We start from the raw sequence: 16,669 nt of genomic DNA on the forward strand, positions 1-16,669 counted from the left end.
ACACTAAGAGAAATATGTGACCAATACAAAAGGAAAAACATTCGTATTATAGGGATACCAGAAGAGGAAGAAAGAGGAAAAGGGATAGAAAGTGTCTTTGAAGAAATAATTGCTGAAAACTTCCCCAAACTGGGGGAGGAAATAATCGAACAGACCATGGAATTATACAGAACCCCCAACAGAAAGGATCCAAGGAGGACAACACCAAGACACATAATAATTAAAATGGCAAGGATCAAGGACAAGGAAAGAGTTTTAAAGGCAGCTAGAGAGAAAAAGGTCACCTATAAAGGAAAACCAATCAGGCTAACATCAGACTTCTCAACAGAAACCCTACAGGCCAGAAGAGAATGGCATGATATACTTAATGCAATGAAACAGAAGGGCCTTGAACCAAGGATACTGTATCCAGCACGACTATCATTTAAATATGATGGTGGGATCAAACAATTCCCAGATAAGCAAAAGCTGAGGGAATTTGCTTCCCACAAACCACCTCTACAGGGCATCCTACAGGGACTGCTCTAGATGGGAGCACCCCTAAAAAGAGCACAGAACAAAACACACAACATATGAAGAAGGGAGGAGGAGGAATAAGAAGGGAGAGAAGAAAAGACTCTCCAGACAGTGTATACAACAGCTCAATAAGCGAGCTAAGTTAGGCAGTAAGATACTAAAGAAGCTAACCTTGAACCTTTGGTAACCACGAATCTAAAGCCTGCAATGGCAATAAGTACATATCTTTCAATAGTCACCCTAAATGTAAATGGACTTAATGCACCAATCAAAAGACATAGAGTAATAGAATGGATAAAAAAGCAAGACCCATCTATATGCTGCTTACAAGAAACTCACCTTAAACCCAAAGATAAGCATAGACTAAAAGTCAAGGGATGGAAAAACATATTTCAGGCAAACAACAGTGAGAAGAAAGCAGGGGTTGCAGTACTAATATCAGACAAAATAGACTTCAAAACAAAGAAAGTAACAAGAGATAAAGAAGGCCACTACATAATGATAAAGGGCTTAGTCCAACAAGAGGATATAACCATTCTAAATATATATGCACCCAATACAGGAGCACCAGCATATGTGAAGCAAATACTAACAGAACTAAAGAGGGAAATAGACTGCAATGCATTCATTTTAGGAGACTTCAACACACCACTCACCCCAAAGGATAGATCCACCGGGCAGAAAATAAGTAAAGACACACAGGCACTGAACAACACACTAGAACAGATGGACCTAATAGACATCTATAGAACTTTACATCCAAAAGCAACAGGATATACATTCTTCTCAAGTGCACATGGAACATTCTCCAGAATAGACCACATACTAGCTCACAAAAAGAGCCTCAGTAAATTCCACAATATTGAAATTCTACCAACCAATTTTTCAGACCACAAAGGTATGAAAGTAGAAATAAATTCTACAAAGAAAACAAAAAGGCTCACAAACACATGGAGGCTTAACAACATGCTACTAAATAATCAATGGATCAATGAACAAATCAAAATAGAGATCAAGGAATATATAGAAACAAATGACAACAACAACACTAAGCCCCAACTTCTGTGGGATGCAGCGAAAGCAGTCTTAAGAGGAAAGTATATAGCAATCCAGGCACACTTGAAGAAGGAAGAACAATCCCAAATGAATAGTCTAACATCACAATTATTAAAACTGGAAAAAGAAGAACAAATGAGGCCTAAAGTCAGCAGAAGGAGGGACATAATAAAGATCAGAGAAGAAATAAACAAAATTGAGAAGAATAAAACAATAGCAAAAATCAACGAAACCAAGAGCTGGTTCTTTGAGAAAATAAACAAAATAGATAAGCCTCTAGCCCAACTTATTAAGAGAAAAAGAGAGTCAACACAAATCAACATAATCAGAAATGAGAATGGAAAAATCACGACAGACTCCACAGAAATACAAAGAATTATTAAAGACTACTATGAAAACCTATATGCCAACAAGCTGGAAAACCTAGAAGAAATGGACAACTTCCTAGAAAAATACAACCTCCCAAGACTGACCAAGGAAGAAACACAAAAGTTAAACAAACCAATTACAAGCAAAGAAATTGAAACAGTAATCAAAAAACTACCCAAGAACAAAACCCCGGGGCCGGACGGATTTACCTCGGAATTTTATCAGACACACAGAGAAGACATAATACCCATTCTCCTTAAAGTGTTCCACAAAATAGAAGAAGAGGGAATACTCCCAAACTCATTCTATGAAGCCAACATCACCCTAATACCAAAACCAGGAAAAGACCCCACCAAAAAAGAAAATTACAGACCAATATCCCTGATGAACGTAGATGCAAAAATACTCAATAAAATATTAGCAAACAGAATTCAACAGTATATCAAAAGGATCATACACCATGACCAAGTGGGGTTCATCCCAGGGATGCAAGGATGGTACAACATTCGAAAATCCATCAACATCATCCACCACATCAACAAAAAGAAAGACAAAAACCACATGATCATCTCCATAGATGCTGAAAAAGCATTTGACAAAATTCAACATCCATTCATGATAAAAACTCTCAGCAAAATGGGAATAGAGGGCAAGTACCTCAACATAATAAAGGCCATATATGATAAACCCACAGCCAGCATTATACTGAACAGCGAGAAGCTGAAAGCATTTCCACTGAGATCGGGAACCAGACAGGGATGCCCACTCTCCCCACTGTTATTTAACATAGTACTGGAGGTCCTAGCCACGGCAATCAGACAAAACAAAGAAATACAAGGAATCCAGATTGGTAAAGAAGAAGTTAAACTGTCACTATTTGCAGATGATATGATACTGTACATAAAAAACCCTAAAGACTCCACTCCAAAACTACTAGAACTGATATCGGAATACAGCAAAGTTGCAGGATACAAAATCAACACACAGAAATCTGTAGCTTTCCTATACACTAACAACGAATCAATAGAAAGAGAAATCAGGAAAACAATTCCATTCACCATTGCATCAAAAAGAATAAAATACCTAGGAATAAACCTAACCAAGGAAGTGAAAGACTTATACTCTGAAAACTACAAGTCACTCTTAAGAGAAATTAAAGGGGACACTAATAAATGGAAACTCATCCCATGCTCATGGCTAGGAAGAATTAATATCGTCAAAATGGCCATCCTGCCGAAAGCAATATACAAATTTGATGCAATCCCTCTCAAATTACCAGCAACATTCTTCAATGAATTGGAACAAATAATTCAAAAATTCATATGGAAACACCAAAGACCCCGAATAGCCAAAGCAATCCTGAAAAAGAAGAATAAAGTAGGGGGGATCTCACTCCCCAACTTCAAGCTCTACTACAAAGCCATAGTAATCAAGACAATGTGGTACTGGCACAAGAACAGAGCCACAGACCAGTGGAACAGATTAGAGACCCCAGAAATTAACCCAAACATATATGGTCAATTAATATTTGATAAAGGAGCCATGGACATACAATGGCAAAATGACAGTCTCTTCAACAGATGGTGCTGGCAAAACTGGACAGCTACATGTAGGAGAATGAAACTGGACCATTGTCTAACCCCATATACAAAGGTAAACTCAAAATGGATCAAAGACCTGAATGTAAGTCACGAAACCATTAAACTCTTGGAAAAAAACATAGGCAAAAACCTCTTAGACATAAACATGAGTGATCTCTTCTTGAACATATCTCCCCGGGCAAGGAAAACAACAGCAAAAATGAGCAAGTGGGACTACATTAAGCTGAAAAGCTTCTGTACAGCGAAAGACACCATCAATAGAACAAAAAGGAACCCTACAGTATGGGAGAATATATTTGAAAATGACAGATCTGATAAAGGCTTGACGTCCAGAATATATAAAGAGCTCACACGCCTCAACAAACAAAAAACAAATAACCCAATTAAAAAATGGGCAGAGGAACTGAACAGAAAGTTCTCCAAAAAAGAAATACAGATGGCCAAGAGACACATGAAAAGATGCTCCACATCGCTAATTATCAGAGAAATGCAAATTAAAACTACAATGAGGTATCACCTCACACCAGTAAGGATAGCTGCCATCCAAAAGACAAACAACAACAAATGTTGGCGAGGCTGTGGAGAAAGGGGAACCCTCCTACACTGCTGATGGGAATGTAGATTAGTTCAACCATTGTGGAAAGCAGTATGGAGGTGCATCAAAATGCTCAAAACAGACCTACCATTTGACCCAGGAATTCCACTCCTGGGAATTTGCCCTAGGAACGCAGCAATCAGGTTTGAGAAGGACGGTTGCACTCCTGTGTTTATCGCAGCACTGTTTACAGTGGCCGGGAATTGGAAGCGACCTGAATGTCCATCTGTAGATGAATGGATAGGGAAGATGTGGTACATGTGCGCAATGGAATACTACTCAGCCATAAGAAGTGGAAAAATCCAACCATTTGCAGCAGCATGGATGGGGCTGGGGGGTGTTGTGCTCAGTGAAGTGGGCCAGGCGGAGAAGGAGAAGTACCGGATGATTTCGCTCATCTGAGGAGTGTGGGAACGGGGGAAAAACTGAAGGAGCAAAGCAGCGGCGGAGTTGCGGAACCCAAGGGTGGACTAGCAGGTACCAAGGGGAAGGGAACTGGGGAGGATGGGTGGGCAGGGAGGGATAAGGGGGGGGAAGAAGAAGGGGGGTATTGAGATTAGCATGCATGGGGGGGAGGGAGAAAGGGGAGGGTGGGCTGCACAACACGGAGAGGACAGGTAGTGACTCTACAGCGTTTTGCTGGGCTGATGGACAGTGGCCGTAATGTGGTTGTTGGGGGGGACCTGATATAGGGGAGAGCATGGTAAACATAGTATTCTTCAGGTAAGTGTAGATTAAAAATTTAAAAAAAAAAAAAAAAGAAAGAAAGAAAGAAAAGGGGGATTACTCCTTAACAGGATAAAACTATTGGTAAATCAAAGATCAACGCATGCTTTAAATATCCTTAATGTTGATCACTTAAAGGGTGTCAGATGATCAGCTATGGAGGTACACTTTTCTGATAATATTCCTTTCTCTTAATTAAAAAAAAAAAAAAAAAAGCAGTTACTGTGTGCTGACCTCCAATGAGTTCTGCACAGTGGTATAGAGGGCATGTCAAAGTGTGGGCAAAGGGTCTGTTTGTCTCTACGCAGAAGATCAAGGCCTAGCTTGGATACCCAGAAAATGAACTAAGATACGATATGAGGAGGAGCTTCCGGCATCAGCACTCTCTGGAGGACTCGTGCCGGGGGATGATCATCAAAAAGCCTCCACAGGGATCCGGACGATGCTGCGGTTGTGGCTGCATCCAGCCCACCGTCTCCTGGACTTGCCATAAGAAGGAGGAGGGAGATGTCTAGGCTGGCATGTGCATACAGTGAGACAACGAATTTGACTGGATCTGTACTGTTGGAACTCAACCAGGAGTTGGGAGGGGTGCAAGTTGTAGCACCCCAAAATCTCATGACTATAGACTATCTATGGTTAAAAGAACATATGGGATGTGAACAGATCCCAGAAATGGGCTGCTTTAATTTGTCTGATGGTTCAAGTACAGTTGGAAAATATCCATCATATCATAGATAAATTTTCACAAATGCCTAGGGTGCCTAAATGGTTTTCTTGGCTTCACTGGAGATGGCTGGTAATTATAGATTTGCTTTGTTTATGTCACCGTATTCCTATTATGTCAATATGTGTGTGCAAATTAGTTAGTAGTTTAAAACCTATACATACTTAAGGTACTATACAAGAAGATATGTCAAAGAAATAATCAATCCTCCCAAGTTTCCTTCATATGCTACATCTATAGCTTTTCTTCTTCCTTCCTAATTACAAACTTTAAATAGAATTCGTGCCTCATATCGAATTTACCGAGTATCATAATTCCTCCAGGTGGTAAAGATACCTCGAGACAAGTGCTGGGCATAGAAGCCACAGGGCATAAATCTGCAAAGAAGTAAAAAGCTAACCTTTGCAAACAATATGGCTTCTCTCTCACTTACCAACTTTACATTTCCCTGTATGGCCCCGGAAGATGACTGGTTAGCCAGAGACGGGTAAGATTCCTCAAGGGAGGAACAACCTAAGACAGGCACAGTCGCAGGGGGGCCATCAGGTGAGAATTTGGGGGTCAACAGAGGTGAGGCTCAGAACCTCACCCCCCCTGCTTTGAGAGAAATCTTCTGCATCCGTGGATGTCTTGCTGCCCTTGTCTAGCCTGGATTAATACTTAGTCCATAGGCACACACCTGATCATCTGATCATCTACATTTGCCTTCTTACAGCACTAAACTATGTTTTCTACCTTTATCTTGCATCTACCTACCACTTCAGCATTTTATTAAAAATAAAAATAATAATAATAATAGGAGAAATGTGGGATCAACATATAAATCAAGTACAAAAATCAAATGAATATTCATATTTGACCTGATGGTTTATAGGTCATATTGCATGATCAAAACCGAAAGTTTCTGTGATGACTGCCCTTGTACTGTTCACCATGTAAGAATTTATTCACTCTGTAAGAATTCGTTCACCATGTAAGAACTTGTTCGTTATGCTTCAGAAGATTGGAGACTGACGAGAATTAGGCTTGAGATGGATTAATGATTGTACATTGAGCATTGACCCCCCTATACTGAATTTTATTGTTGTTAACAACCATTTGATCAATAAATATGAGAGATGCCCTCTCAAAAAAAAAAAAAAAAAAAAAATAACTTTAAAGAGTTCACCACCACTGAACTGTCCTTACAGGAAATATTAAAGGGTCTTCTTGAAGAGGAAAACAAGACCCTAACTAGAAGCAAGAAAAATCTGAACATGCAAATTTCATAGGTAAAAACAAATGTGTATCAGTGGCAGTAGATCAGTCCCTTGAAAGCTAGTATGAACATCAAAAAGACAGAAGTAGTAAAATCAAGTACATTTTAAAAGTTAGTTAAGGGAATCACTTAATAAAAAGGTGTAAAAGAAGGAGGAGGGGGAATAAAAAATATATTGTTATAGTACATTTGAACTTAAGTAACCATCAACTTATCATTGATTGCCAGATGTGTAGGATATCCTGTAAGAACCCCATGGTAACCACAAGCCAGAAACCTATAATTGATACACAGAAAATGGAGAAACAAATTCAAATGTAACACTAAAGAAAGTCACAATACACAAGGGAAGAGCAAGAAAAAACAGGTAATAGAGGAACAAGGAAAACAACCATGAACCATTTGACAAAATGGCAATAACTACATACCTATCAATAAGTACTCTAAATGTAAGTGACTAAATGCTCCAATCAAAAGACATAGGGTGACTGAATGGATAAAAAACAAGACCCATCTATTTGTTGCCAAAAGAGATTCACTTTAGATCTAAAGACTGAAACTGAAGGGATGGAAAAAGATATTCCATGAAAATAGGAACAAGAAAAAAGCTGCAGTAGCAATACTTGTATCAGACAAGATAGACTTTAAAACAAGTGCTGTAACAAGAGAGAAAGAAGCTACATTACCTAATGATTAAGGGCACAATCCAGCAAGAAGCTATAACAATTATAAATACCTATGCACCCAACGGTGGAGCTCCTAAATATATAAAGCAAATATTAATAGACATAAAAGGAGAGATTGACAGTAAAATAGTAATAGTATAGGACTTTAATGCCCCACTTATATAAATGGATAGACCATCCAGACAGAAAATCAATAAGGAAACAGTGGATTTGAGTGACATATTAGATGAAATGGAACTGTACCCAAGTATATTAAGAATTTTACATACAAAAACAGTAGAATATACATTCTTCTCAAGAGCACATGGAACATTCTCCAGCCTAGATCATATTTTAGGCCACAAAGCTGGTCTCAATAAATTTAAGAAGATTGAAGTCATGTCAAACATCTTCTCCAAGCACACTGGTATGACAGTGGAAATCAGTTATAAGGAAAAAAATGGAAAACACATGAACACATGGAGGCTAAACTGCATGCTGCTACATAACCAATGAGTCATCAAGGAAATCAAAGAAGAAACTTAAAAAACTTGAAAAATAATGAAAATAGAAATAAAACAGTTCAAAATCTTTGGGATGCAGGAAAAGCAGTCCTAAGAGGAAAGTTTATAGCAATATAGGCCTACCAAGAAGCAAGAAACATCTCAATCTAGCCTAGCACCTAAAGGAACTAGAAAAAGAAGAACAAAGCACAAAGTTAGTAAAAGAAAGGAAATAACAAAGGTCAGAGCAGAAATAAATTAGAGACTAAAACAACAACAGCAAAAATAAAAAAGATAATTGAAACTAAGATCTGGTTCTTTGAAATGATAAACAAAATTCATAAAACTTTAGCTATACTTATCAAGGAAAAAAAGAGAGGACTCAAATAAATAGAATTAGAAACAAAAGAGAAGGCATACCAACATGACAGAAAAACAAAAGATTGTGAGCATATTATGAAAAATTATATGGCAACCAATTGGACAACTTAGAAGAAATGGATGAATTCCTAGAAACTTAACAATCTTCCTAGAGTGAACCAGTAAGAAATAGAAAATTTGAACAGATCAATTACTAGGAAAGAAATTGAATCAGTAATCAAGAACTCCCAAAAACAAAATCCCAAGACCAAATGGAAAACATTTAAAGAAAAGTTGATAACTGTCCTACTCAAACTCTTCCAAAGTTGACGAGGAAGGAAAGCTTCCAAATTCAAACTATGAGGCCAGCATCACCATGGTGCCAAAACCAGGCAAAGACACCATAAAAAAAGAAAGTTATAGACCAGTGTCCCTGAGGAACATAGGTGCAAAAACCCTCAGCGAATATTAGCAAACCAAATTAAAAAAGCACATTGAAGAGATCATTTACCATGATCAAGTAGAATTTATCCTAGGGATGCAAGGATGGTTCAACATCCACAAATCAATCAATGTGACACAGCACATTAACAAAAGGCAGTATCAAAATCATATGTTTGTCTTAATAGGTACTAAAAAAGCATGTGACAAAGTTCAACATCTGTTCATGGTAAAAATGCTCAACAAAGAAAGAATAGAGGGCACATAGTTCAACATAATTAAGGCCACATATGACACACTCACAGCTAACATTATTCTCAATGGTGGAAAGCTGCAAGCTTTTCCTCTAGAATCAGGTACAAGGCAAGGATGTCCAGTCTTACCACTTTTATTCAATATAACTCCTAGAAGTCCTAGCCACTACAAACAGACAAGAAAAAGGAATAAAAGGCATTCAGATTGGTAAGGAAGAAGTTAACCTGTCACTATTTGCAGATTGCATGATACTGTATATAGAAGACCCTATAGATTTCACCAAAAAACTATTAGAATTAATAAATGAATTTGTTAAAGTCACAGGATACAAATTCAATGTACAGGGTTCTGTTGCATTTCTATATACAAATAATGAATTTAAGAAAATAATCCCATTTATAATTGCATCAAAAAGAATAAAATACCTAGGAACAAATCTAACCAAGGAGGTGAAAGACCTGTACTCTCAAAATTATAAAACACTGATGAAAGAAATTGAAGGTGACACAAATAAATGGAAAGCTAGTCCATCCTCATGGATAGGAAGGATTAATATTGTTAAAATGCCTGTACTGCCCAAAGCAATCTTCAGATTCCATGCAATTCCTATCAAAATACCAATGGCATTTTTCACTGAACTGGAGCAAGTAATCCTAAAATTCACATGAAACCACAAAAGTCCCTGAATAGCCAAAGCAATCCTGAAAAAAAAGAACAAAACTGAATGTACCAGGCTCCCTGATTTCAAACTCGTACAAAGCTACAGTAATCAAAACAGTATGGCACAGGCACAAGAACTGATACACAAACCAGTGGGATAGATATAAACCCACACCTATGTGGCCTATTAATTTATGATAAAAGAGACAAGAATATGCAATGGAGAAAAGACTTCCATAAATGCTGTTGAGAAAACTGGACAGCTACATGTAAAAGAATGAAACTGGATCATTGTCTTAGATGATTCACAAAAATGAATTCAAAATGGATTAAGGACCTAAAAATATAAGACCTGAAACCATAAAATTTCTAGAAGAAAAAGTAAGTAGTACACTCTTGAACATCAACATTAGACATTTTTTCTGGAATGTCTCCTTAGGCAAAGAAAACGAAAACAAAAACAAAAATAAGTGAAACTACATTAGAGTAAAAAGCTTCTGCACAGCAAAGGAAACCAACAAAATGAGAAGGCAACCTACTGTGTAGGAGAATATTGCAAATGATAAATCTGACAAGGGGCTAATAACCAAAATAGATAAAGAACTCATGCATCTCATCACCAAAAAAAACATGTGCAGAGGACCTGAATAGACAATTTTCTAAAGACATACAGATGGCCAACATGAAATGATGCTCCTCATCACTAGTCATCAGGGAAATTCAAATCAAAACCACAATGAGTTATCATCTTGCAGCAGTCAGAATGGTTTCTATCCAAAAGACAAGAAATAACAAGTGTTGGTGAGTATGTGTATAAAAGAGAACCCTTGTGTACTATTTTTGGGAATGTAGACTGGTCCAGCCACTGTGGAAAGCACTATGGAAGTTCCTCAAAAATCTAAAAGCAGACCATATGACCAAGCAATTCCACTTCTAGGAATGTACCTGAAGAAAATGAAATAATTAATGTGAAAAGATACACGCACTCTTATGTTTATTGCAACATTATTTCTAATAGCCAAGATATGTAAGCAACCAAAGTATCCATCAGCAGATGAATTGATAAAGAGGATGTGGTACATATACATAATGGAATATTATTTAGCTTTAGCCTTAAAATATAAAGAAATCTTGCTACTTCCAACAACATGGATGGACCTAGAGGGTATTATGCTAAATAAAACAATTCAGTCAGAGAAAGAAGAATACCATATGGTTTCTCTTATATGTGGAATCTGAAAAACAAAACAAATGAACAAATTTAAAAACAGAAATAGACTCAAACACAGAGAATGGACAGTTACTATAGGAGCAGGGGGATGGCTGAAACAGGCGGAGGAGATAAAGCGGTACAAACTTCAAACCATAAAATAATGTAGTCATAGGCTTGGAAATATAGCATAGGGAATAAAGCTCCTAATATTGTAAAATTTTTATGTGGTGACCAATGGTAACTACACTTATCATGGTGAGCATTTAATAATGTATATAATTGATAAATAACTAAGTCATTCATCTGAAACCAATATAATATTATATATAAGCTATATGTCAATAACAAATGTTTTAAAAAGAAGAATTTAGCAAGCTCAAGAAACAGAAAGGATTGCCATAAAGGAAGTGGGGACAGGGATGAGTGAAATAAGTGAAGGGGATAAAGAGGTACAAACTGCTGGATATAGAATAAATAAGTCCCGGGGAAAGTCAGTATGGTCATAACTTTGTGTGGTGACAGATGGTAACTACACCTATCACGGTGAGCATTTTATAGTGCATATAATTGTTGAATCACTACATTGTACACCTGAAACTAACATAATATTTATTGTATGTCCACTATATTTCAATAAAAAAAGAGAAACAAAGGAGGTCATTATGCCTCAAGATTATTGCATGGGAATTTCAGGAAATGAGTTTGGAAAGATCATATAAGTCTTTTTAGGCCAAGAGAAGGACTTTGAATTTTATTCTGTGTGTGGTCAGAGGCCACTGGAGGTTTTTGAGCATAGCCACGACTATAACTAGAATATCAGCAATCTGAATCATTAAGGATACCTTCTTTTCCCAATAGTACTTGATTAAAATTCCATGACTTTATATTTCTTTGAATCTTCAGGATATTTTTTACCACCACTTACCTATTTCTTACATGTGCGAAGGGAGCTCCCTGAAAAGAATATTTATATTTCATATATATACACATAACACACACATGTATATATTCATGTTACATACAGTCATACACATGCTTGCTTTGGTACCAAGTGAAACTTTGGAAGAGAAATATTTTGTGTATAATTTGCAGTATTCGGATCTTGGGTCAACTGCACCAGAATCACCTGGACTCCTTGTTAAAAATTAGATTACTGAGTTCCAATCTAGATGATGTCAATTAAACTGTCAGGATGGTCAGTGAATCTGAATTTATAAAACCTCACAGGTGATTCTTACTGCACATGGAAGCTTAGGAGGACTGACACAAATCCTTTATCAGGAAGGTAAGAGACTTAAAAAGGAAAACAAAATATGATCCTAAGGTTCTTTCTAGATCACCTGTCCTCTTTCTATTTTGGGCTCCATACTTTAAGAAATAATATAATGGGTTGACCTACAAATCAAGGAACTAGAATGGTGAGTTCCTTGTATGTATGGAAGTACAGCATAGGGAATAAAGCTCCTAATACCGTAAAATGTTTGTATGGTGACCAATGGTAACTACACTTACCAGGGTGAGGGGTACGTGTTCCACTGGAGTTCTAAAACCACAGCTTCAGATGGAAAGTGAGAGAGCTGTGGGAAGCTGGACCTGGAGACCCAAAACTTGCCTTCAAATGTCTGAAGCCTTTAATGCCCGGAGGTCATGGATTCAACAGGCTTGTTCTGTGTTGGCCTGAAAATGTGAAATAAGATGAAAGGATGGACGTTATAGGGAGATAAATTTGGACACAAATAAAGGAGACCTTGAAATTGCTCAAGTTGATCTCCTTAGACTACCTACCTGTGATGAGGGAGCTTCTTAATAATAACTGAGCTGCCTGTCATCTCGGGGCTGTGCAGAGCGATTCTCTGTGAAGGAAGTGGCTTATTGCACACACCCTCCAAGGCTCCTTCCGAACCTGAGTATATGTAAACAAGATGACTGTTGGCTCTTTTCTCTTCCAGGCAAAGAGAAGCAAAGGAAAAAAATAAGCATCCCTGCAACAGATCAAATGGGACTGAAGCAACATCAGGAAAGGTGAGTCATTACCTTAATTTTGGCAAGAATGGTCTTCCTGTAAATCAACTCTTATCTATCAAATATATGGAAAGAGGGTGTCAGTGTTGCCAATCCATGATCTTTCTTGCCTTTAGTAGGCAGGAAGCCATCATTCACGTGAATATCACTGGTAACTTGCTCAGTATAGAAATTTAACGCCAAATGGAAAGCTCCCACTCTAACACTTTACAAAGCACTTTAATAAATAGTAGTTTGTTTAAGTCTCTCAGCCTGGTTGAATACTTTTTTTAACCTTATATTATAGTTGGGGAAAATGAGGTTCAGCTGCTATAACAAATCACTACCAAAAGTGGGGTTAAAACAGCGCAAATTTATTACCATACATCGCTGGATTCAGAAGTCCTAAATGGATCTGTGTTAAGACCACGGTGTCAGTAGGGCTGTATTCTTTGGTGGAGGCTTTGGAGGAGGATCTTCTTGGCCTTTTCTAACTACTAGACGCTGCCTGTAACCCTTGGCTGTGGCTGTCTTTAAAATCAGCTTGGGGAGATGGAATCGTTTTTATGCTGCATTGTACTGACACTTATTTTCCTGCCTCCCTCTTTCACTCATAAGAACCATTGTAATTACTTTGGGTCTCCCCAGATTTAGGACAATCCCTCCATTTTAGAGTCAGTTTATTAGCAATCTTAATTCAGTCTTCAACCTCAATTCCTCCTTGCCATATAAGGCAACATATTTACAGTTTCCAGGCATTTGAATGTGGATGTCTTTGTGGGTCATTAAACTGCCTCCATAGCAAGGTTAAGTGGTTGCCTCACTTGAGTCAAAATTTTCATATGTTTAAGCCAAATCAAGTAACTGTGAAAACAGCCATTTCCAATATAACCTTGCCTTCTTTTCAGGATATATGTGATGAGTTTAGAGGCCAAATGAAAAATGGATGACTTATCTGCACCCAAGAAAATGACTCTGTCCACTGTGAGTCATTTCCAAAAATGGCCCTTTAATTGTGAGTCTTAAAGTAGTAATAATCATTTCTCATCAGTTTGAGAAAACAACACATTTTTAAAGCAGATCTAGTAACTGATGAGGTGTCTGTTCCTTTTGGTAGCATTGTTTCCTTACACTTTTTCTTCAAGGGAAAGAGAAGCAGCTGAAAGAAAAAAGACAAGAGGAACATGGGAAGCACAGGAGAGAAGAGCAATGAAAAGCAGGTGATGCTGCATGTTTGACAGGCCGATAGTTAGATCTGAACGGCTGATCATAAAGTTAATTCGTTCAACAGATACTTACAGAACGTTGGTCTGTCCCAGTCATTGTGGACACAGTGGTAAACAAGAAAGGCCTGGCCTGATTTTGTAGAGGCAGCACGCTCTGCAGCGTCCTGAAAGGGACTCTCCCGCAGTCACCACGTATCCACGGGCCCCGTGACGATGGTCAAATCGTCGTTGTTATCAAGTGAATTTCTTTTCTGAAGTGTTAAAACATATCATCAAGCAATTAGATACCAAAATTACAAAAAAGAAAGTATCAAAAACTTATCTAGATGATAAATTCTTGACCTGGCATTCCATTGCCACCTTGTGTTCATTTTGGGGCTTTAAAAATAATGTCCAAAGCTTTACAACACTAATAGAATATGACGCAGCATAATCTTTTCTAATCCATCCCTGGACTCCAATTAAAAAAGTGAATTAGAGAAATTTCCCCAGAAAGGTCTTCTCATAATAAGCCATCTTTTCATTAGGTCCATACTGACCAAAATAGATGAAAAATTAATAATAATTATTATTTTAAAAAATGAATCCAGTAAGCATTTTGGTAGGTGAACAGTTTTGAGAAAAGACTTTATTGTACAACTCCAAATGATTTCTCCAAGCTAATCTGGATCAATTTTTTTCACTTTAAAAAATTGTTTTTAGAAATGTCAAACAAAAAAAATACTCTATATGTATAAGTAGAAAATATCCAGCTATTGTGTGTATGTGCATGTGTGTGCATCTGTGGCAAAAAGAGAGCTTTACCTACAGTAAAAAATGTTTACAGCATGTACATCTTCATATTTACATTTGCCCTGTAAAAACTTCCAGCTATAAAATAAATAAGCCATGGGGATGTACATACAGTATGGGAAATATAGCCAATAGCATTGTATCAATTTTGGTGACAGATGGTAACTAGAGTTATTGTAGTGACCATTTCACAATGCATACAAATGTCAAATCACCACACTGTACACTTGAAACTAATATAACACTGTATGTCAGTTATACCTCAATAATACATAAATAAAACCTGGCCAAAACCGATACAGTAGGCAGTATCATTCCAATAGTACAGTTAAGAAAACCTCAGAGAGGTTAATTACACACAGGTAGTAAATAGAAAAGCCAGGGATTGTACCCATAAAGCAATAAAGCAGAGGTTGCAATACAGGCAGGTGGATGCTCTCATAGACATATATGCATGTGGCATTTTGGGTATCTGGAAAAGGAACTAATTTTCATAACCTCTAAAAATGATGACAGACATTTTGTATGTTGGTTAGGTATTCAATTCCAGAGAATTTCTTTAACTGCTGTACATAAAAGTAGGTGTGGTGTTCATGGGTATCACCATTTAAAGAAAGAAGGCTAACTACCATCTAAGTTACTAGCAGTATTTTTTAAGGCAATCTCTCTGTATCTCTACTTTGACTCTTTGGGATTAAAGGAAGTTTAAAGCAAATTTCTATAGATGTCCTAAAATTTTAACAGAGGCCAGAACCTGTGGACTCTAGTTACACTGTCTTCTTTTTTAAGTTTTCTTATTTTTCAGGGAACAAAAAGGCAGCTCTATCTTACAAATGTATAGGAATTTTATTCTCTGCCGGGTAAAAGCAAAGAAGACAAGAAAGATAGCCTGGTTGTTAGCAGATTTCTGATCACAATCCAGCATTGACATTGCTTAATCTCTCTGAGACTTATGTTTTCCCATTTGCAAAAGAGGATAATGAGTGTTTATTTTAGAGGTTTTTTTAAAATAACAACTAACGGAAATCCATTAGAGACACAACACAGTGACTGCTAAAAGACTTGATAAAAAATTTAAAAAATTTTTATTCTCAAGGAACAAAGCTAAAAGTGTGTTGACATGTTTGTGTCTTGCCAAAAGAGTATCTTTTAGTTCATTCCGGAGCTTTTTATGTGTGGAGCAATGATCGGAATTGTAGGGAGACAGATTTGGGGCTCAGCTTAGTGATGAAAATTGTCTAAAAATTGTGTAGACTGCCTTAGATGGTAGTAAAATTCTATGGGGGCAGGACAATTATTTGCCTGGGATGCTATGCAGAGGATTCTCACTTCCTAAGCAGATAGGGTGCCTTTAAAATGTATTCATCTCTAAGATGCAATTTTCCCTAGGTTTTAATTTCTCCCTCAAGTGTATGAGTTTGTATCTAACTAAGCAATTTTATATTCAGTTGTAAAGATCAGATTACCGTAGTAACATTTTTTTTTTTTTACTCCTACCTGCAGGATCAGTGCCATGAATTCTGGGACATGGTGAGAAACGGAAAGCTGGTGTGCGCCTCGGACTATGATCCTGCTCGAGGTCCATATGGCAAGATGCACCCCAACAAGTGTGCCACGTGTCAGAGCATCTTGTACGTGAAGAGGTTTATGGCTCAGTTTGATATGTTGTGCCTGTTTGCAAAAAAACAGTTCCTCTTAATTGAAA

The 16,669-nt window shown here is 37.3% G+C and overlaps 1 protein-coding gene across 4 annotated transcripts in view; it reads left to right on the forward strand.

Annotated features, from left to right (window-relative positions):
* The window catches only part of LOC140845935 (serine protease inhibitor Kazal-type 5-like), a 94,794-nt gene that overhangs the window by 67,050 nt on the left and 11,075 nt on the right, over positions 1-16,669 (forward strand). For 2 of the 4 annotated variants that reach the window (XM_073221185.1, XM_073221189.1), the window contains exons 2-5: positions 12,895-12,967; positions 13,855-13,930; positions 14,092-14,166; positions 16,468-16,595. In XM_073221185.1, the coding sequence (XP_073077286.1) occupies positions 14,131-14,166; positions 16,468-16,595 (164 nt within the window). In that variant the 5' untranslated portion in view covers positions 12,895-12,967; positions 13,855-13,930; positions 14,092-14,130. The remainder of the gene's footprint in view (positions 1-12,894; positions 12,968-13,854; positions 13,931-14,091; positions 14,167-16,467; positions 16,596-16,669) is intronic. The other 2 variants (XM_073221188.1, XM_073221186.1) reach the window with 1 other exon arrangement.

This window comes from Manis javanica, chromosome 14 (genome assembly GCF_040802235.1).
Source record: "Manis javanica isolate MJ-LG chromosome 14, MJ_LKY, whole genome shotgun sequence".
NCBI lineage: Eukaryota > Metazoa > Chordata > Mammalia > Pholidota > Manidae > Manis > Manis javanica.